Consider the following 22,311-nt stretch of genomic DNA (forward strand, 5'->3'; position numbering starts at 1 on the left):
CTCACGGTTACCAGCAACAACCAGGCAACCGGCAGAGCTTCCTTCATCCGTTCAATGGCCACATCAGACTTGGGGCAAGAGCCCTCCGCGGACGGCTACCTCCTCTAAGCCAGGTACCGTGCCAGGAGCTCTACACACACCAGGTCTAGTTTTCAAGGGCAGTGACATCAGGCCTGCCCCCAAGGTGAAGAAGCCACGACTGAGAAGTCACCCCGCTCAGACACGGGGAAGTCGAGGGCTCCGCTCAGCCGGGCCTTCGGGGCTCCAGGCGCTCACCCGCACCGGGTCTGGAGCTCCAGACATGCCAGACTCACAGGGGCCCTAACACTTCCCGGCCGAGAACTTCACAGGTGCTCCATCTCTAAGCTTTCTGTAGCCTGACATACAAGGGGTATATGGGGAGGGGGCAGATCATTAAACAATCAGTCCGTGTCCAAGGAAATGTGCAGGATAAATGCACACGCTACTGCAAGCCAGCCGAACACCCACGCCGCGGCTGGTGGCCCCTCGCAGGCCTACGTCTACGTCAGGGCAGGAACAGGTAGGAGCAGGCGAGGGGCTGAAGCAGCCTCTGCACCATGAGACGCCGATCGGGAGAGGCTGAAGGGGGACAGATGTGGGGCGGGGAGGCCCTCTGCTGGGTGACCCTGGAGGAGCCGCAGATGTGGGCCTGGGGGCTGCTCCTCAAGCTGGGGAGGGGGGTGTGGGGGTCACGCTGGCAGTGCGGAGGGGGAGACTAAAGAGAAGGAGGTTCAGGCTGGGACAAGAGAGCAACAATCCTGACGGGATGGAAGGACGTGAAGGCACAGAGAACAGGAAACTGGACCACAGAGGGGTCCTGAGGGTGTCAGGTCTCAGGTGGCCCATGCTGATGACATCCACCTGCCTGTGCAGCGCCTGTGGATGGCTGAAGTGAAGGCGATGAGCTTGAGGAAGCGGGGAAGCTGCGGGATCCGCCACCCGCTCCTTGGACAGATTGCACTCCCCACCGGTCCCACACGCAGCCACTGTGTCTGGCTCCCCCACCAGGGCCTCCAAAGAAGGACTCTAGCGTTGAGAATCCAGGGAGCTGAGCAGGGAGCACCGTGCCCACCAAAGCCCCCAGGGCAAGGAGGAGCAGAGAGGACTCACCCAGGCCGGGAGCCCCCACTCTGCCAGGACGCGATGGGAGGCCGGACACGCCATCAGCCCACTCTGTGGAATGACAGCTGTCCTTCCTGGCCACGACACGGGTCTCTGACCTCCTCTGCTGGCCCAGGGGTCGAGGGCGATGGCACTGCCGTGCTTTCCATCCCGTCATAGGCATGCCACTGTCCGAGTCCACAGACGGGGAATGGTTGTCAGGCGCACCTCAAACACCTCAGTGGAGGGCCCTCTCACCTCCTCCCTGCCGGGTTAAATACACCAAGTCCCGGCCATGGCGCACTGGGTTCTAAACCCCATCCCCCCGACGCAGTCAGGACGGGGACCGTCTGCCTATGCAAACAGGGAAGGCAGCCAGAACCCAGGGGTTAGCAACAGGTCCTGGAAAGCCTGCAAAGGTAATCAAGGAGCCAGCCAGCACTGATTAAGCACCTGTCTGCCATGCGCATCGGCGTGTGACATACATGCTCAAACCCTCACCAGGGCTCCAGGAACGGTGTTCTTACCCCCATCTCTTACGTTGGAGCAAACTCTGGGAGGTAAAGTGACCTGCCTGTGCTCTCGAAGCTGGAAGGTGACAGAACGGGATTCAGGTCCCAGTCAGCCCAACTCCACCCACAGAAGGGTGCTGCGGAGGCCATGGAGCCCAGTCCCGGCGGGGCCGTGTGCCACAGGCCCCCATCGGCTCGGCTCTCTCCACATTTTTACCGTACACGGCAGGTTATTCGGTCACAGTCCTGACAGCAATCAATGTCTCTTCTGCCGGCAAAAGTAGTGACCGCCACACAACGGGACCCACAGTGACGATCTTTTAGTTCTAGGCAATGGGACTCAGGTTCCGAGACTGTGACCATGTGGCCTTCACTTCAGAGAGGAGATTAAGCGACCCAGACAGACCTGGCTGCTGCTTATCACAAAGAAGTTAGGAGCAGACCCAATGCTGCCACCCAGGGTCCCTGACTTTCGATAAGATTTGTTCAATGTACACAGTGCTTCCTCCCCACCTTCCCGTTTCCCCCACTGCCGAAGGAGCTGCGAGTTCTCTGCAGCAGTTCTCTATCTGAGGAAGCCACAAGGAGAGCCACGTTCTTCCTATGCCACTTTACCGGTCACAAAAACTGTGAGCTTGGCTAACACCACACTTATGGCCATTGCAGAAAAGGGTCTAGAATCCAGGCCATTTGATTATGCAGGTTATAAACCTTTCTAGGAAACCAATGTTTCCCAAAGTAGATCCCATGAAAGGGAGTCAGAGAAGTGCCGGGACCGAGGCAATGTTGTTTGTAACTGCAGGACTCCTCAGAACCTTTAATAAGGCAACATGGATGGCTCCCAGACGGCAGAGCTGCCATGTTTTCCCCATTGCTCACAGTCTTTGCTCCTCAAGAGGCTCAACCAAGGTGAGCTGCCCAATTTCATGACAGGCAGGCAATATGCAGGTTGCATCCAGGAAGAAATTCAATCCGTCCACTAAGCAGAAAGTCGGGTCATCCGTGAAGGCCACTTTTCCAGCCACCCTATCCTGTTTCATTTTGTACTCCTCAGGAGGACACAGAGGATGTGCACGAGACATCTGCACGGCTCCCTCTATGACCCACCTGTCTGGACACCTGGCTCTCTGTCCTAACAAAGTATTCCCACTTTTCTTTTTAGTGGAGATGTCTGCACACAGCGGCCGGGAATCCTGGAGTCAGACTGCCTGGGTCCAAAGCTTGGCTCCAGCACGGCCACCTGGTGACCTTGGCTAAGAAGCCCGGGCCCCTGCTGCTGCTTCTGTCTGGTGGGAACAACAGTGACAGCCTCAGAAGCTGCTTTCTTGAGATTTAGGGAGGAATGTTCTTTGTCGTAAGTGGCAAATACTTTTCAGAGCTTTTTCTCAGCCCCCTCATTTAATTTTATCCCAACTTTTAAGTTAAAGCTGTCTGTGGTCATAAGCCATCCTTTCGGCATCAGTCTCAGGAACAAGGCCTCCCCGACTTTGGCACCGGCCACCGTCGAGGCTTTCCCTCTGCTTCTGGCCTATGAGCTTCCTGTTAAGTGTCCGAGTGGGATGAGCGTCTGCCGGACAAGAGATACTCCGCTTGTCTGCCTCCGACGTTTCTAGCTGTTTCAGCAATCTGATTTGCTTCTTCCCAGTGAAACATGAATGTCATTTAAAATCCATCAGGTGCCTAGGGGACGGGGGCCTGGTGCTGAGTAGGCTGACCCCCTCGCTTCTGCCCTCGGGTCTGAGCTCCAGGCGCTGTCACATATGGCCGCCGCCGCATGGGGAGCCCACGCCCAGCTGCCCCTGCTGTCATCCTGCTGCCACCAACGGGATCTTGTCCTCCCACCCCAGGTGCCTCCTATGTTCCAAGTGCCTCCTGCCGGGCTGTGCGCTGGTTCTGGTACATTTGATTTCAAGGCAGCCCCCTCCCTGACCCATCATTCCTTTAGCTCTTGTGGTGCAAGAACTTGCTTTTCCTAAAATGTCTAGATTTGCTTTATTAACTGAAAAAATAAAGAGTGGCCAATGACCTGTGTTTGGACAGAATGCTTTTTTTTTTTTTCAAGAGCACCCCTACCCACACACACACACACACACACAGGGCACAGTAGGAGTGTGTGCGTGTGTGCGGGTATGTGCTGGGGGACAGTTACTGACGGCTTCACCCCCGCACCACTAATCCCGCTGAGTCCACTGCTCCCAACAGCCAGGCCAAGCAGAAATCGGGTCGCTCTGATGGAGCTCTGAACCAGAAGAGGCAGGAAGAGAAGGTGAAGAGGCTTTTCTCCTGATGCACTTACAGGTTCTGTGGCCACCAGCCCGCCCTTATCACAGATTCCTCTTACAGTTTCACCTGAAGGGATCATGTTAGCAGGACACACAAGAAATGACAATGACAGACTATCACGTTTTCACCTTTAACACTGTAATCCAGTGGGCAACACGCTGAACCCACAGCTGGACCCGAATGGCTCCTAGGTCCCGCGTCTGGTATAGGACATCCTTGTCGTCCTCGGCTATGAAAGGGGACTTGCCCGCTCGCCTTACAGAGTGGCTGAGAGGTTTAAACCAGATGCCGATCAAACGTGTAATAACGTGGCCCGAATACATCAGTGCCTCCACACCGGGTGGCTCTCCGTGAAAGCCGTTTTTCCGTGTCATTCACTGAAAATGACTTTAGGAAGAATGAAAAAAGAAGAGAGTCAAATTATAAATCTGAGGCCAAACACAACATCTCTATTGGAACTTGAGCATTTCCTCTGAAAAACAACAAAAGTGAACCGGTGGTTGACATCAACAGTGACAGAAGACTGCTTTCCAATAACCTAGTTCTGGAGCATCTCGAGCCCCTGGCCGTAATGAGTCATCTCCGTTACTGCCCCGGCGTTGCTCAGGACCAGCGGACACGTCATCCTGGTCTCCTGGAAACAGTCCTGGCTCCCCAACAGAACACATGCGCACAAAGGAAAGCAAATGGCCCCTGTACTTTTCTCCTTCATTCGCCTGGCTTCAGGTTTTAATAGTCTGGGCTGCTGGCACAGGAGGCAATCCATCTCATTCTTAATTGGATCAAATGAGGGCCCGTTCTTCTGCATAGAAGAGAGCTCATCAGAATTTCAAATAACTTCCCAGCAGCATCTATGAGGGAGCAGGTCAGGGGAGGGCACTCCAGGGAGCCCCACTTCCCCCTCCGAGCCAATCATGCCACCCTATCCCTGTGTACAAGGGCTGCCTAGCTGTCACCCTGACACAAATCAGAGGCCGCGCCATCAGATGGCAGGGTCCTCGCCTCTGCAACAGGCTGAGGTCATGGGAGGCCATCTCACTCCAGAGAGGCAGCCCTGGGCAGGGAACAGGGGGCCAGTTCAGCACCTCGGTCCAGGGGCTGCTTTCACCCCTCCCTTGCTTTTAGTCCCCACAGCTGCAGTCCATTCAAAGAGCAAAAACGCTTGCATGAGAAGTCTCACCACAACTTTCCAAGGAATGGAGTTCATTAAAATACTGCTGGGGGCCCTTGGCTAGAACGCTTTCCCCTTGTAAAAGGGGAACCACAGCTCAGTGTCGCCTGCAGGGAAGCGCAGGATAAGCTCAGAAACATCAGTGCAACAGAGACTGCGCAGGGGCTTTCTGCATAATTACAGGAGACAATATCCGGCCTGGGAGAGAAAACTTCCCAGGAGACCCTGGGTGGACCCGAGGACAAACGGGAGAATGGAAGCTAGAAGCCGAGTCCCCCTACCCCTGACATAAACCTGTAGGGAAACTTCCCTCGGCAGCAGCAAATGGGGTCTGGCAGAAGGCTCCCGAACCACCACGCACGAGCCCCACACGCGTCCATGGTGTTGTCAGTGGGGGACCCCTGACCCACAGCTCAGCTGGTCGGTGCCCAGCAGGGGGAAGGCGATGCCCGGCTGGGAGGCCCCCTCACCAAGCCCCAGGCGGGAAAAGGCCAACTTCCCTGAGCCTCAACTCGACTTAAGGCTTCAGTGTAGAAAGCATTCTTCTTATATTAAAATGTCTTACATGTGGGCATGTTAAGGACCAGAATGTTATTATTTAAAAAGAAGGAACAGAAAATTCTCTACTCCAGGCCTCTGGAGTAGAGAAAGTAGAGCAAATCCTCTACTTTGGGATTTGCCCCCCAAACTCCAAAGCAGCATATTTGCTCGGCTGTCAGGAATGCTCTGGGGGAAGAACATGAGGAAGAGAGGGAGAGGCCAGGTCAGAGGTGGCCAGCAGAGTCAGGGGACAAGGCAGACACTCACTGCTGGCTGGGCACAGCTACTGAAGAGCCTGGGCCACCTTTAGTCAAAAGTAAAGACAAACCAACATGCCGGCTGGGCATCTGCTTGGGAGACACAGAGAGCCAAGCTGGCCGCAGCCAAGTCTTCCTTCTTCCGGAAGCCTAAATTCTCCGGTAAAAGCCAGTTCTATGGAGCCAGACCTCCCATCCCACATGGCTGGCACCTGGAAGAGTGTTCAACCAACAGTGGAGGTGAAGTTCTTGTAGAATAACCGTTGACAGCCCTCCTTGGAGCTGATGAACTGATGAAGGCCAGCGGGCTGAGAACCAGCCAAGGTCATTCTCATCAGTTTCAGGATCCTGGCATTTTCTCCTGTGGAAGGAGAGCCAAGGAATAGAGGATTTCTTCCCAGCGCTGAGCACAGTGGCTGACTCAGAGGGGGTGCTCAGGAAATGTGGGCTTGAATCCACTAACTTTTCACCCACTTAAGCTAAGACCCCTTTAGAAAGGAGAAGACCTTTTAAAGGTCGCCTCTGAATAAAGGAGGAAAAAAAACTGGTGTGAGACCACTCTTAAATGGTGAAGAGAAGACTTAAGTTAGGTGGGAAGAAAATTCAAGCCGCCTCCTTGGTGCTGAGCACAGATAAACTGGGTCATCTTGGCCTGCAGGACCCTGGTCCCCAAGCCTGGGACGTCTTCAGCACCTGGGAACAGAGCTGAGCTTGGTGCTCCATTCCACACAGCTACCAATGGGAGAATAATTTCCAGAACTTGTTGGTTCCACCTTAGAGAATGAAAATTGAGTAACAACGCTTAGCAGGAATCAGAGAGATAACAACATTAATGAACCATTAAATATTCGCCTTCAGCAATCACGAACGTGTGGAGCCTGGCTTCCCCTGCTGCTTCATGGAGCGCTTCTTGGGAGACTTAAAGCTCATCCGCCGGGCCCCCGGGGCCCAAGTACACCCCATGCAACCAACCTTCTGACAGGTCAAGCCTGAAGAATTGCAAAGAGGTGGGCGATTTCTGCATGCCAGTCAAAATACAGGTCCTACCGAGGCCGCCGAGGCCAAACCCTGCACCCAGCTGGCCCTTTCTATTTCTAGAGGGTGATTCTAGCTGTCACGAAGGATATGCTGCCACGAAAACAATGCTCTCGGCCCCCAGGTCTCTTCCCCCTCTAACCCACAGGCTGCCCAGGACGGCTCAGAGGCTCTCCCAGCTGATGCCCTCCCCGGGGCCTGAGTAGGGTCTGGGGACACCCACAAGCTGGACCTCTGGGTGGCTACAGCACAGAAGAGAGAACAAATTAAAAATGAAATGACTAACGCTTGTAGGCAAAGACTCTCCTGCCTGGTTAAACAGATTTAGGGCTATTTTTGGTCTGCTCTTAAAAAGGGCAAAGGACGGACGGATGGCCTGCTGGATGCCAGTTTGCAGAAACAAACTCCTTCCTCAGCTCAGGGCTCAAAATATACCCCAGCCAAGTGTAGGCTATTCCTGCCAGTGTATGGAGTAAAGCCATAGAAGGTCAAAGTGTAGGAAGCCAAGGGAGCATCTAAACATCATATGATTCTTGGCCCACAGGACGAGTGGGTATTTTTGAAACGGCTTAACAACGGATCTCGGCTGGCGTCACTGTAGTACAATGGGATTAATATGTACTGAAATGATGTTCTGGCCATCTGCAAAGGAAGGTCATTTCCCACCAATCCCAGCATGCACCATAATCCCAAGGCAGCAAAAGCTCTGATGCTGGAAAGAAAAGAGAAGGAGAGCTCATCTGGCATGATAAATTGGGCTGCCTTGGCCTGGCTGACAAGCCACACTGCACTTCTCTTTCATGCGACTCTGTACCCGGACCGCTGGTAGGCCAGATCAATTCCCCTACGGTTCTCTGGCTCCAACATCTAAGCGTGGCCATTCCCCTCATGGAGAATGCTGGCAAATCCTAACATTCTTATCAGTCTTAAAATTGGAGACTTGCCTTGAAAACACCTCCCTCCCCTTCATTATTTTAGGCAGGTGGGCATGGGAGGAATGACTGCAATTTGCACCGAGCAGGGCACTCGCTGCTCTGAAAACATCTGACTGATCGCAGATGATGTGAAACAAAGGCCTGGACCCGCTGCTACTAGATGGACCCCGAACGGTGTGAGTTTTCTGCAATCACAGCTCTGGGAAGAACTAAAACTGCAAGTGAACTTCAGAGACACAGCAGTACACTCAGCATGGACCAACTCTTAAAAGAATGACGGAATTCTGCAAACCCAGTTAAAAACAACCCCCCACCCCCACCCCGCCAGGGCATCATTCCCAGGGCAAAGAGAAGAAATATAGCAACAGCGAAAGGAAAACATTCAAAGAAGTAATTTCTAGGACTGGTCCTAGGACCTTGTACAAAACCAGGTCAGATGCCCCTCACACACTACGGTGCAGAGCAGGGACCCTGAAGGAAGGCCATTAATCAAAAAGTGGCTTTTGAAGCATGTCAGTATAGTTTTAATGAGGTGTGCTTTACCAGATCCTAATTCGGCGAAAAGCCACGCTCCATTTCCATTCTGACATTCGTCATACTTCAAATTAAAAAATTAAGGAGAACACCGATTCCCCAGCCCACTCTGGATGATGGGAAACTACCAGGGCCTCTACACAACCTGGCGAGGGGCAGTGGGGACCTCTCCCACCCCCCCACAGAGCGACGGACAGGGTGACCTGCTAATCCCATCTGGGCCGCTCTACGGAGGGGCCGCCTTCCAGGTCTCCAGTGCCGCGGCGGTTGTTTTTAATTACAGGAACTCTAAATTATTCTCCATAAAACAGATGTTTTAATATTTTAGGTTACTAGTGAATTATTTAACACTGTGCTCCCTGTCAGTTCGGACAGACACATCAGAAGACACCGCACTTCTTCTGTTGTCCCGGGGGTGAGGGATGCACGCAAAGGGGCCCAGCAGAAGGAGCGACCCCCACAGAAGGAACTGGGACTCCTGGGGCCGCCGCTTCGCTTCTTGCTCACAGTCTCAATCAAAAAGGGGCAGAGTGGTCCAATGTGCATCCCAGGGGGACCGTGCAAACTGGCCGGAGCACTAACACAGACCACTGCGTCCAGGGCGTCCAGCTCAGTCCTGCGCACACGGCAGGGGTCGGCACTGCCAGCTGTCGTACCCGCAACCCAGGTCTGCCCCCATCCCCCGCACCAGCCACATTCTGCAGAGGATGACGTCGCCAAGGGAAAGGCGGTGTGTCCTGACTGTAACCCGTGGAGTCCCCACAGCATATCCCCTCAGGGAGAGGAACACTGTGCCACCTCGTCCAGGGTCCAAGGTGCCTCCTGCAAACTGCTTGCCGGGGGCCGACCCAGGGAGCACCCGGTGGGTGGCTGAGGCGCGAGACAGCTCCCAGGAGTCTCCCTCAGGCACCCTCAGTGCTGCAGTTTTCCCGCCAAGCCCAAGCACCCGGGCCAGGCCCAGCAGAGACAGCAGCCGCCCGGGTTCCCGCAGAAGCAGCGCCGTGCCCGCCTCGGAGACAGGGGGCGACCAGGGGGACTGCAGAGAAAACTCACTTCCACTGCCACGAGAACAAAACAGCCTGCTCAACACTAAGAAGGGTCGGCTGAGAGAAGTTTGCTCATCGTTTCTTCTGTTTAGTTGATTTCTAAAATATAGTAACTGCTCAACTCGCACACGGGGGTTAAGCTCAGCCAGGGACACTGACTTGCTGAGTTTCAAGACAAAGAAAGCTCTGCTGCTGACCTGATTAGGGATCGGATCACGCCCTCCGCCTCTGCCCTCCTCTGCCCACCTCTGCCACATAGGATCCAGCAAACGTCTCCGACCGAGAGAAACAGAAGCAATACAGCACGCCCCAGGCTGCTGCCTGGCAGGGTGGGGGGGTCCCACCAGGCCCAGCGAGCAAACTGCGCAGCTTGGTGCGGTGCGTACCAGACTCGGGGTCTGGGGGGCAGTGACGATAACCTCTGTCTCAAGTTCAAGCCCTCCCTCTGACCTGCGAGGACCCCTCGCAATTGTCCAACTGTGTCCTTCACCATTTCCCAGCAAAGAACGCTTCCGCTGAACACCCCCACCTAACCCGCGCTGGCCCCCACTCACATGCTACACAAAACCGGATCTAGCAATCCCATGTTGGGCAGATGTGGAAAAACCAGGAGGTCTGACATCCAACTCCAAACATACGGCTTCCCCAGAAAAGTCCGAAGACAAGCCCCACAGGGTCGTCCTCCCACAGGGCCATGGTGAACAGCCGGAGGGTGGGGTCACTGCCGTTCCCGAGGGGGCCTGTCTCCACAGCCCTGGCAGGCTGACCACCCCTCCCTGGCTCTGGGCTCTGACCCCGGTGTGCGCACGTAGAGCCCTGTCTGCCTCGCACTTCTACCCTCTCTTCTTTCCCACTCCCCTCACACGTCTCTGTTAGCCAGGCCCCATCACGTCCATACGGCCACCTTCCTCCCTTCCATCACAGGGCCTGCGGCTGCCTTTCTCATCAGGACCACTGACCTCGAGAAACCTCCCCCTCCTCACGTGCGGGTGTCACCGGCACAGGCTAGCACTCACCCCCCATCCGGCGGCCTCCCAACGGGGACCGCGGGCGCCTGCCAGCACGCGCACGGCTGGGACGACAGGCTGCGGACCGCTGCCAAGCCCTGTCTGTGTATGACACGAGTCATTCTTCTCCTAGGTGCCATCGCTCTCAAGTCAGATGGTGGAACGAAGCATCACGAGAGCACACGGGCATGTTTTAAAACCATTCCTGTAAAAGATGCCTCGTTGACAAGCCACGGCTCGCGGCGCATCATCGCACCCTGGGAGGCGGGTGCAACAAGCACAACAGAGGACCTGAGCCCGGGCCGGAGCCCGAACGCACTGGCCAAATAAGCTAGTGACGCGGCTGCCCTCTTGGGGCCCGCTTTTAGTTTATGTTACTGCTTTTCAGTATTTTCCATAGCCTTCTGGGTTTTACTTAAATATTTTGAGGCATTTCAAACAATATCAGGTGCCAGTTAAACTGAGGCATCATTTGAGACCAATCACTCTAAATTAAAAAACAGATAAATATTTTAAAAACAGATGTGATGAACTCTTTGACAGTCGACTTTTAGGTTTTGTACTGGCCAAAGTGGAATGGAGCCCCTGAAGTATTTAACAGGGTAACTTTTGTATTGTCTTGGCTGGAGGAGCTTCCACAACAGCAAAGAAATGAAGGAAGCCAGGCACCAGCCACTTCTGAATGCCCGCTGGGTGCGTGCGGCCTCCCCCCACCCCGTGCTGAAATGCAAGCTTCTAGAACCTGAAAACACGCAGCTGGGGCGAGGGGACAGATAGTGATCAACTTCCGAGCCCCCGTCCCGGGCCTTACTAACCCAGCGGGCTCGGAGGGACAACCACAGGGAGGACTCTCAGAACTCGGTGGTGGTGGGGAAGGCTTCTTCTGGGTTTGGAACTCCGCACGGAAAAAGCAACCGATTATGAGCCGCAGCCCAAATGAAACCATATGAACACAAAGCTCATACCAGGTCGATCAGGTCGCTGAGGTTCTTCTCGATTTGCTGTGGAGGCAGGCGCCTCATCAAGTCCAAGGCACAGTCCAGCTGCTGGTCACTCTGTGAAAAGAGAAAACAAAAGCGTCTATATCACTTTGCCAAAAGCAGACCTGGAATCTTTTTTAAAAAGCACCCTTGGAGCACCTGGGTGGCTCAGAGGATTAAGCGTCTGCCTTGGGCTGAGGTCATAATCTCAGGGTCCTGGGATCAAGCCCCACATCGGGCTCCCTGATGAGTGGGGAACCTGCTTCCCCCCCTCCTTTTGTCCTCCCCATCCCCCAGCTCATGCTTGCTCTCTCTCAAGTAAGTAAATAAAATCTGGGGGGAAAAAAAACATCCTTGTAATTTCAGCTTGTCCAGAGCATTCTAACAGCAAGCAGGCCCGCAGTGAGCTCTCCAACACATCTCCTGGGGCGGGGAGGGTGAACACAGGCTCTGTGACAGCTCGGTCTATCTCAAGTGGAGATGTCTGGAAGATACTCAAAGTGGGAAGTGGGCTGGAGTTCCACCCGCAACTCAAAGCCCCGCTCGGTGCTCATGTTCCAAGTCAATGGACCGCGGGAGATGCAAATGTGCTCTGTTACCTCCCAAACTGCCCAGCAAGGGAGCATGCTCGGGTAGCAAGTCAGGCTTTCTACTTTGCTGCAACCTGGACCTACGAGGCAGGTCATGTCACCAGGCCAGGGACAAAGCCAGGCAAAGAACAAGTGGCAAAATACATGCCAAGGCTAAAGTGCTTCGGGCATTCAGCTGAAGTCTGGGACACATCCCCAGGTGCCAGGCCCTTGCCAAGGTGACTGAGACCCGGAGCACCTCCGGTCAAGAGGTGTCTCCAGCTGCAGAGCAGACCAGTGCGGCAAACTGGGGTCACTGGTGCCACAGGGCCCAGGACGATAAAGACCACACTGTGTGCTCCCAGGATTCGCCTCATGGGACATTTAGGCTGCAAATATGCGCTCAGAGCCACCACGTGCCAGTCACTGGATGACGATCCATGTGATCAATAACGGAGGCAGGAAGGAGGTGGAGTGGAGCGGAGCGGGGGTAGAGTGCGAGTAAATTCAGCCCAGCGGGCTGCGGCTCAGAAGCAGACCTCAGGAGGTGTGACAAGAAAAGTGAGCCAGGTGGCCCAGGCAGAGCAGGGAAGACCACAGCACGTCCCCCAAGTAGAAGAGTTGAGGCCACCGGGGCAGCAGACACTGCCCAGCAGAGGCAGCATCTGTGCCCAGACCAACCTCAGGATTTTTAAAAGACCTAAATCAACACGCTAAAGAATCTTCATAAAATACATAAAGTAACCCTCGAAAAGCCATAGCTGACTGTAACAGAACCGGACCTTCGAATACAACGCCGACACTCCAGGGATATGAACCACAAACAGGCCATGGGAGAAGAACCCACTTTGTATTTCACCAAAGAACTAACACATCAAGTTAACTGGAGGCTATTTCATTCCCAGGCAACTGACTGGACGTACACAGCAGACTGTTTTTAAAACAGCAACACCAGGGGCGGTTGGGTGGCTCAGTGGGTAAAGCCGCTGCCTTTGGCTCAGGTCATGATCTCAGGGTCCTGGGATCGAGCCCCGCAAAGGGCTCTCTGCTCAGCAGGGAGCCTGCTTCCCCCTCTCTCTCTGCCTACTTGTGATCTCTCCTTGTCAAATAAGTAAATAAAATCTTTTAAAAAATAAGTAAATAAAAAGGCAACAACAAACCTGCCCCGTGCTGAAGGTCCATTTACTCTGGGATTCACAACAAAGTGGCTACTATCCTACAAACGACCACACACTCACTCACTCACCCCAGAATGGTGCAGTACTTGTTCTGTTCAGTGCAACATTCCAGCAACCGTGAATTCCCTGCCTGTGCCATGCCTTCTATGCCAGCCGAGGCCACGTGACGTGGGTCTGGCCTGCTGGCACGGGAAGCCATTTTCACACCACTGCAAGGGTTGAGAACGCAGGTACACTGAGTTGCCTCTGGAAAGACTTAGGCAAATTTCTTAACCTCTCTGAGCCTCTATTTATCCATAAAATGGGGACAGTATCTAGTTCCACAGGATTGTTGCAATAATTGAATATCTGTAAAATTTTTAATATACAGTAGTTATGTGTTTAGGAGTATTTTCTGTGTATATGTATAAATACATACAGGTTTTAAGTCTTTTAAAAACTTTTTCCAAAAGAAAAAAAAAATATATATATATATAATTTATAACATTTGCCCCACTCAACTCCACCCTGAAGTCTTCCCTGTTGCTGTGAACTGGCAAGTGGCGCTCGGTGCTCAAACTCCGTGAACTTGCCTGTGGACCCCCCCACCCCCACGCCCGTGCCTGAAGAGAAAACCCTAAATGACTCCAAAAAAATTAAGAGATATAAACTAATGGTCCAAAGACGTAAACATCCACCTCACTAAAGAAGACTTACAGATGGTAAGGAATATGAAAAGAAGCTCCATGTCATTTGTCACCAGGGAAACACAAATTAAAGCAACATTGAGATACCATTACACACCTATTAGAATGGCCAAAATCCAGAACTCTGCTTGCTGACAAGGATGCGGAGCAACGGGAACTCGGACTCGCAGTGGGTGGGAATGCAAAACGGTACACAACCACCTCTGAAGACAGCGTGTCGGTTTCTTACAAAAACTAAAGTCTCACCATCTGATGCAGCGACTGCACTCCCTGGTATTTACCCAAAGGAGCTGAACACTTATTTCCACACAAGAACTGGCACACAAATGTTTATAAGAGCTTTATTCACAACACCAAGACTTGGAAGCAACAAAGATGTCCTTCGGCAGGTAAGTGCATAAACCACCCGGGGTCCATCCAGACTCGGGATTATTCCCCGGCACTGGGGAGAATGAAGCTATGGAGCACAAACAGGCACGGAGGGACCTTCAGTGCACACGACAGCGGAAGGAGCCGGTCTGACAAGGCTCCGTACTGCAGGATTCCAACTGCGTGACATCTGGGAAAAGGTGAACTACTGAGATGGTCAGATGATCGGCGGTCGCCAGGGGTTGAAGGGGAGAAGGGATCAACAGGCCCAGCACAGCACGGAGGATTGCTAGGACAGCGACGCCGCTCTGTGCACTCTGTGCCCTGCTCTAACGGCGGATACACCTAATTAGAAATCTGTCCAAACCCACGGTATGTACGACACCAGGAGTGACACCTAATGGAGACTAAGGACTAAGTGATTATGAGGTGTCAGTGTGGGGAAGGCCATGCAGGGGTGAGGGCAGGGAAGATAAGGGCACTCTGCACCTTCGACTCGATTTTCCTGTGAACCAAAAACTACTCTAAAAAATCACATCTATTGAAAAAAAGATGCAAATTAGTGTTTCTCAACTGGGGCTGATTCTGCCTCCCCCACAAACCCCCAGGAGACACTTGGCAATGAATGGGGTATTTTCTGGTTGTCCTCACCCGGCGTGGAGGCGCTAACTGGCAGCCAACTGGGTAGGGACTGGGATGCTTCTAACATTCTACAATGCAGAGGATAGACCCCGACAACCTGGCCCAAATGCCACAGTTAAGTTTGAAAACCCTGATTTAAAACACTAACTTGGGGGGCGCCTGGGTGGCTCAGTGGGTTAAGCCTCTGCCTTCAGCTCAGGTCATGGTGCCAGGGTCCTGGGATGGAGCCCTGCATCGGCCTCCTTGCTCAGCAGGGGCCTGCTTCCCCCACCCCCACGCCCCCACCTACCCCTCTGCCTACTTGTGATATCTCTTTCTCTCTCTCTCTCTCAAATAAATAAATAAATAAAATCTTAAAAAAATAAAATAACATAAAACACTAACTTGGGGGGTGCCTGGGTGGCTCAGTGAAGCATCCAACTCCTGATTTTAGGTCACGATATCAAGGTCCTGAGATGGAGCCCCATGCTGGGCTCCATGCTCAGCAGGGAGTCTACTTGGGATTCTCTCTCTCTCCCTCTCCCTTACTCACCCATGCTCTCGCTCTTTCTAAAATACATACATAAGTGTGTACGTACATACGTAAAATCTAATAAGGGCACCTGGGTGGCTCAGTTGATTGAGTGACCGCCTTCAGCTCAGGTCATGATCCCAGACTCTTGGGATCTAGTTCCGCATCAAGCTTCCTGCTCAGCAGGGGGTCTGCTTCTCCCTCTGACCTTCCTCGCCCGCCCCATGCTCGCTCTCTCAAATAAATAAAATCTTTTTTAAAAAATCTAATAAATGAAACACTCATTTTGGGGGTGCAGGGCTGGTCCAGTCTGTGGAGCATGCAGCTAGCTCTCAATCCCGGAGCTGTGGATCCAAGCCCCATGCTGGGTGTAGAGATTACTCAAAAAAAAAAAAAAAATCAGATCTTTTTAAAAAATAAAAATAAAAATAAAACAACCATTTTGGGGGACTGCAGACTCCCAGACTCTGATCAAAGCAAAAGCTCCAGAAAACCACAAATGCACAGAAGCATCTTCTATAAATTCCAAGTCACAGACCACTCATAACCCCTAAAAACTTGTGGTCTTCAGAAACATTCTCAACTAGATACTAACAATCTTCCTGAGAACAAAAAACAAATTCGGATAGAAGTAAACTTAGCTACACTGAAATCTTCACCCAGAACGTATATCAGAGGACATAAACTAGAATCAAGCAGTGTGTTATCTAGCAAGAGCCCGTTGTAACGCGGCTGGGGAAAAGCGAATGGAAAGAAACCGCGTCCGCCCTTGCACGGAGCCTTGCTCACAGCCCCAAACCAGTATGCTGAGCTCAGCCTTGCCCCCAAGGGCACCAACGGCAGTTGTCTGTCCAACTGGATCTATTCAAGAGCGGTAAAAAAACACTATTGAAAATGTTCTAACTCCTATTTTGCAATAATCCCAATGAATCCTAATCGGAAATGTTTCATTATAAATTCCTAGGGGAAGGACAACTATCATTAAATTAGGCAATGACTAAACGCCTCCCAGAAGTGAAGCAGCATGGTGAAGCTTAATGAGAGCTCGTAGGAAGTTAGAGTGGCCCACAGCCCTTCACCTGGGAGCATCCCACACCCCAAAGGGTCCAGACAGGATAGGGCACTGGAGAGTGAAGAAAACACAGATCCTTTGGAATTACTGGAAACAACCCGGGTGACCCCAGAGAGACAATGATGGAGGGGGTGGGAGTGGGTGGGGGTGGGTGGGGTTTCTGCCCCAGTTCCTGTCCCAAACTGCCTTTCTATTTATTGTGTGGGCAATCGTCCTGTGACTAAGGACTCTCCCCGGGATGGTTCCTTCAAACCCCAAACTGCTCCTAGATCCTGCCTTTAGACAGTGTGCTATGCCAGATCTACCTCCCACGGGTGGTGGTTTTCAGGCTGAAAGGTAAATAGGAATAGAATGGCCCATTTCACTTCCCTCTCCAGAGTTCGCTCCCCAATCAATTACTCAATCCTTATCTGAGTGCTGCCTAGGTGACAAGCGCTGTTTTTGGTGCTGAATGGTGAAGAGAACAAAGTAGGCCCATCTTCAGGAACTTCCGCTGCGGTCAACATTCGTATAGGGGGAAATCAAGGAACAGTCTTTGTTATGATATGAAAGAATAAGAAGGGGACGGTTACCCTACTTTAGGCTGGTGGGGCTCTCGGGATCAGGTTAGGAATTCTGGGTGTGTGTGTGTGTGTTTAAGCATATAAACCAAGATAGGAAAAGCTCTACTTTCTGCTAGTTTTTCACATGACTTCTAGAAAAAGCACAAATTGCTCCAATCACCCTACAACAAATAAAACAACTGTTAATACAGACTAGAACAGAACAATTTTTCAGAATGATAAGTTGAATAAACCACTACCACTTCAAAAATCTCCTCGGGAACTCAGACATATGCCAGTGTTGTCCATCATGTGCAGGTACTAAAACCCGGTCCTATTAAATGAAGTAAAAGGGCACAGACCAATTTGGGAATCCTCATCAGACAATTATTCAGCCCGGAGGCTGAAAGGACAGGACTTGTCCCAACCTGTGAGAAACTCAAAATCTCATACAGTGAACACACCTACCCACAAAAAAACGAACTAAGTTACAGTGAGGATACTAAGGGGTGTAGGAAACCTCAAAAGATTTCTCAGGAGAAGGGTGCCTGAGCTGGCTGTCACCGGCCACGAGCACCCAGGCGTACACACACACACACACACACACGCTCCTGCGGCCACAGTGGGATAAACGTGCACAGTGAGGCCCCACAGGAGGAAGGCACGGCATTAGGAGGGGAGCAGGGCCTTGTCGCCAGGGACCCCCGGTCAGGCTGGTTTCCCCTTCAGATGGCTCAGAGGGCAGCAGGTTCCTCAGTGGGCTCCAGGCCCAGGCCCAAGACCTCCTGTCTTCGGGCATCTGGGTCTCCTTTGTAGGGAAGGCTTCCGTGCCATGTTCCCTGGCCTTGACAACTTTAAAATCTACCTTTTCAGAGGGATCGGGAGCCCCTAGAGATTCTTCCTTAGAGGAGGAACAGGAACAGCGTGTGTCTCAGAAGGTTACACCGATTACATTGTCCCAAAACGGCCATAAGGAGAGCTCTCACCCATCATGCTCCTTTTTCAAGGAGTGACTCTGATACTCTTCCCACTGAGAGGTGGGGTCTACGTACCCCTCCCTGGATATGGTAATGCTCTGGCAACTGTTTCTATCGACTGAGAATAGCAGAACTGATGATGTGTGATTTCTGAGGTCAAGCCATCAAAGACCATTCATTTCTCACCTTGTTGACTGAACACTCGGGCTTGGGGCCCCAAGTGGCAGCCATGCTGCAAGGAAGCCCAACCCGGCCCGCACAGGAAAGCCACAGGAAGGGACCCTGAGACGCTCAGCCAACCCCCCAGATGCCCCTCTTCCAGCTTCAGCTGTCTGACTACAACAGCTTGAGACCCCAAGCCAGAGCCACCACCCAAGCAAGGCCCTCCTCAATTGCTGACCCACAGAAAGCACCAGACAGAGGCACCTGGGTGGCTCAGTGGATTAGGGCCTCTGCCTTTGGCTCAGGTCATGATCCCAGGATCCTGGGATCGAGCCCCACATCGGACTCTCTGCTCAGCGGGGAGACTGCTTCCTCCTCTCTCTCTGTCTGCTCCTCTGCCTACTTGTGATCTCTGCCAAATAAATAAATAAAATCTTTAAAAAACAAACAAACAAAAAAAGCACTGGACATAATGATTACTGTTGTTTCAAGTCACTAGGTTCGGGGGTGGTTCTGTCAGTTGGCAATAATAACCAATACAGAAGGGTGTCTCTGGTGACTGTCAGGGAACAGTGCGGCCAGAGGGAAGGAAGGGTCAGGGCCTTTAAGAGGCAAGACAGACAGGAGGAGAGTACTTACTGGAAAGGGCAGGAAGCCCAAGAAGTTGGAGAGCGCTCCGTTTTCTAGCAGGGACCACCTGCTAGAAGACAGCTGAAGCCTCGTTAGCGTGTGTGTATGGTTTCCGTGTGCCCTTTTCAAAACACAGTTTGTAATTTCAAAGACAACCAGTAACTGCCCTGCGTGGATTTCTGAGCACAAGTCCTGCTTGGCCTGCTGCAGCGGCGGCCGAGGCAGATCGGCACTCGATACGTAAACCATGACCAAAAGCTTCAAGGCCTTTCCAGTCTGTTCTCAAGTTCATCAAGACCTTCACCCGTCTGCATTCCCGAGAGGCTTAGCAAGTTCTTACTTCACAGACGGCACAAAGGTAAACGGTGCCGGAGCCCAGGGTGATCTCCCACAAATTTACGGAGGCTGACGTAACCCTGGCTCGTCTTGTCTAAACCGAGACCCGACGAGCGACTCTGGAAGAGCTGACTCTGTCTTCTGCCCCGTGGCTCAGGGAAGAGTTGTGCTAGGGCGGTGCGGGGAGTCACCAGCCAGCGCAGCCCTCAAGCCATCTGCAGGTCGCTCTGGAAAACTGCCCATGTGGGTTAACAAAAAGAAAAGTGTTTCTTCCGCTGACTGCCCCCTCCGCTGATTCTTCCAGGAGGGACACGGCGGCGAGGGCCCCGCACAGAGGGAGCCAGCTCGCAAGACACAGACACTAGCATCCCCTCTGGCTGACCTCTCCTTCCCACAGAGAAGTCCAGTACCCTCTGTCGAGCGAACCAAACTCACAGTGAAAGCCCACGTGGCAGATGAAGGCCCTTCCCCTGTCTGGGCTCCTCCTCACAGCCGGATCCACGTCCTTTTCTAAAAACCGAGGGGGAAACCACACAACACGAAGTAACCATCCTACAGCCAACGACTCGGTGGCAGGGCCCAGGTGACCTTGATCACTCTGGAAACTCAGTGCCTTTACAAGTCTCTGCTCTCAAACGAATCTATTAGGGTCCCAGGACAGGCCTTCTGAGTTCACCGAAGTCCTGCCCTCTCACCTTACAGATGGGTCAGAGAAAGACTGGCAAGGTCACAGAGTCAGAACGTGAGCCGCTGTCTTCACACTGACAGGTTTCCTACCTCACTCCATTCAGTCCCTGAGCAACTGTGTGAGTGACGGGCAGGCACTGGGGACACAGGGCTGGAGGAGTCAGACATGGTCCCTGCCCTCAAGGAGCTTGAAGAAGGCCGCCAGGACAAAGCAGCAGAAAAGAAGGACGCCGCCCCCCTGCTCAACGCAGAACTGCCACCATGCCGCCCCTCCTGCGATCACAGAGGAGTGAGGAGCCCCTCCAGGGACAGCCGAGTCCTAGCTCCGTTTTAATCCTGAAAGATGGGACACCTTCTAAGGTGTTCTACAGGGTCCGTGTGCTTACAAAGAGGACAAAGCAGAGGACACAGTTACACTGTTTCTCCCTGGTAGGGGGACACCATTAGCAACAATTATTCCTCGAACATGGCCCTGTGTCAGCTTTTACATTTCTCTGCACTACACTTCCCTGTCTAATACGCTGCTTCTATTATACTAGGAATGTGGAAACTGGAAATCTATTCTTGTTTTAAAAAAAACAAAATCAAAACCAAACCAACTTTGATGGAAGGAATACATCACAGGTTCTTAACAGGGTACAGTCACTGCCCCACAGCTCGTGAGCACTTTGACAGTTTGTAGAGGGGTGTGTGTGTGTGTGTGTGTGTGTGTGTGTGTGTGAAGGTAGGGGTGTGTATATATGCATATGTGTGAAAGGGTTTGTGTGTGAAGGCAGGGGCGTGTGTGTGTATGTAGGCAGAGGTGTACATGCATGAAGGTGTGTGTGTGTGTGTACATGTGGATGCACACAGTTTTCCTAGGTTAGGGGTCCACAGGTTTTCCAAAGAAGTCTAAGACTCTGAAGGCACAGAATTGCTCTAATAACAATAAAAACTCCCACTCTTCCACTGCACCTGCAGGGTGGAGCTCCGTCAGTCACCCCTGAATCCCTCGGAGCCCTGGTGTTGGAGACTGAGGACAGGCCTCACGCCGCCGGGGGACGGGGAGGGATGCAGCGCTGTGTCTGGTACCGCATTTGGGCCGCAGGCACCCCGCAGCCCATCCTCCACTAAGGGCAGGGATCTTCCCCGAGGGCAAGGCATATGGCTTATCTGCTAGGACTTTTACACAACAGTTTGTGGGGGCTCAAGGGCCCTTTCCTCCCTGATTTGTTGCTCCTTTGACGCAGGTTTTCCATTTAGGCTGCCAGGAGTCTCGAGCAAGGCAGGCGGAGTGTTATTTCCATTTCCAAGTCATGAAGCACCAACAAAGGAGGGCAGATACCCGCAACTCCCACCCCACATGTGCCCCCCGCCCTGTTCGGGAGGGAGCACAGGGGACCCTCAGCTCCCCTCACGCCAAATGACAGGAAGACTGGATCAAATTCCATATTCACCCCAAAAAGATCTTTCTTCTGTTATGTGCCATCCTCTCCTGGTTCGGCTTTCTTCCTGAAGCCCCCTGGCCAGGACAGCCCCAAGGAGTATCTCCACCAATTCAGCTTCTCTACATTTACTGCTGTTCCCAGGCCCATCGAGGCCATTGAAAGCAAACAAGTGGGACAGCCCTCAGAGAGTCCCCCAGATGACCTGGCCTCCCCACCCAGCAGTGACGATCTCTAAGTGCCTCTCTCCCTGGTACGTTCATTCCAGAGCGAAACTGAGCAACCCTGACAGAGGCTCTGTGTCACATAACCCAAGGGCCACCCACTGACGTCCCCCTTACACATCGCCCTTCAGGATAAGATCCCAAACCAATCAGCTCAGCAGGTGGAGCTGTAGCCTTGCCGGAGCGTGGGTTAAAAAAAAAGGTTTTGGATACCCACTCAGTGTTTACAGTCCAAAACCCTGTAACCGCAGAACACAGAAAGGTTTCTCTGCAGGGATTGTAGTTCATCGGTAAACTTGGTGGGACGGCAAAAATCCTCAACAAGGCATCAGCCATCGAGTCCCGAAGGAGGCGCGAGGGTGGGAGCACCTTCTAAATGGCAGAGAGGATCCCGGCTCAGCCAGGGGAGGGAGCACAGGTGCAGCCCGCGTGCTGCCACCCCCCTGCAAGGCAGAAGCCTTTCTCCTCCTGCAGCCTGCCCCCTGCCCATACTCCAGCAAGCACTGATGCCGGCTCCCGATCCACACTCCACTCAAAGGCAGCAGCTGCCGGCTCCCGAAGACTGCCCCAGACCTTGGAGGGGAGGAGTCTGCGCAGGGAAACACCCCAGGTCAGATGACAACTGACAGGACCTTGGGCTGCCAGATTTCTTACTGCACTGCTCTTGGCCCTGCTAACGAGCCAGCTGGGGGAAGTGGAGCATTTTATCTTGGGTGTGCCTCCCTCTACCTCTCCAGATTGTTTAAGATGCAGAATCCAAGGGAAATGTTTAGCTAGAGAGAGCCTTAGAAACCATCTAATCAGCAATTTCTTTTAAAAGTGATAAAGACTGAGGCCCAGACTTAAAAAACTAACTCAGATTTATCACAGAACTAAAAAG

At 52.8% G+C, this 22,311-nt stretch overlaps 1 protein-coding gene across 2 annotated transcripts in view; it reads right to left on the reverse strand.

Moving 5' to 3' along the window:
• CAPZB (capping actin protein of muscle Z-line subunit beta) overlaps window positions 1–22,311 on the reverse strand; it is a 125,967-nt gene that overhangs the window by 55,772 nt on the left and 47,884 nt on the right. For both annotated transcript variants that reach the window (XM_044237304.1, XM_044237303.1), the window contains exon 2: window positions 11,408–11,497. In XM_044237304.1, coding sequence (XP_044093239.1) covers window positions 11,408–11,497 — 90 coding nt within the window. The remainder of the gene's footprint in view (window positions 1–11,407; window positions 11,498–22,311) is intronic.

This window comes from Neovison vison, chromosome 2 (genome assembly GCF_020171115.1).
Source record: "Neovison vison isolate M4711 chromosome 2, ASM_NN_V1, whole genome shotgun sequence".
Lineage (NCBI taxonomy): Eukaryota > Metazoa > Chordata > Mammalia > Carnivora > Mustelidae > Neogale > Neogale vison.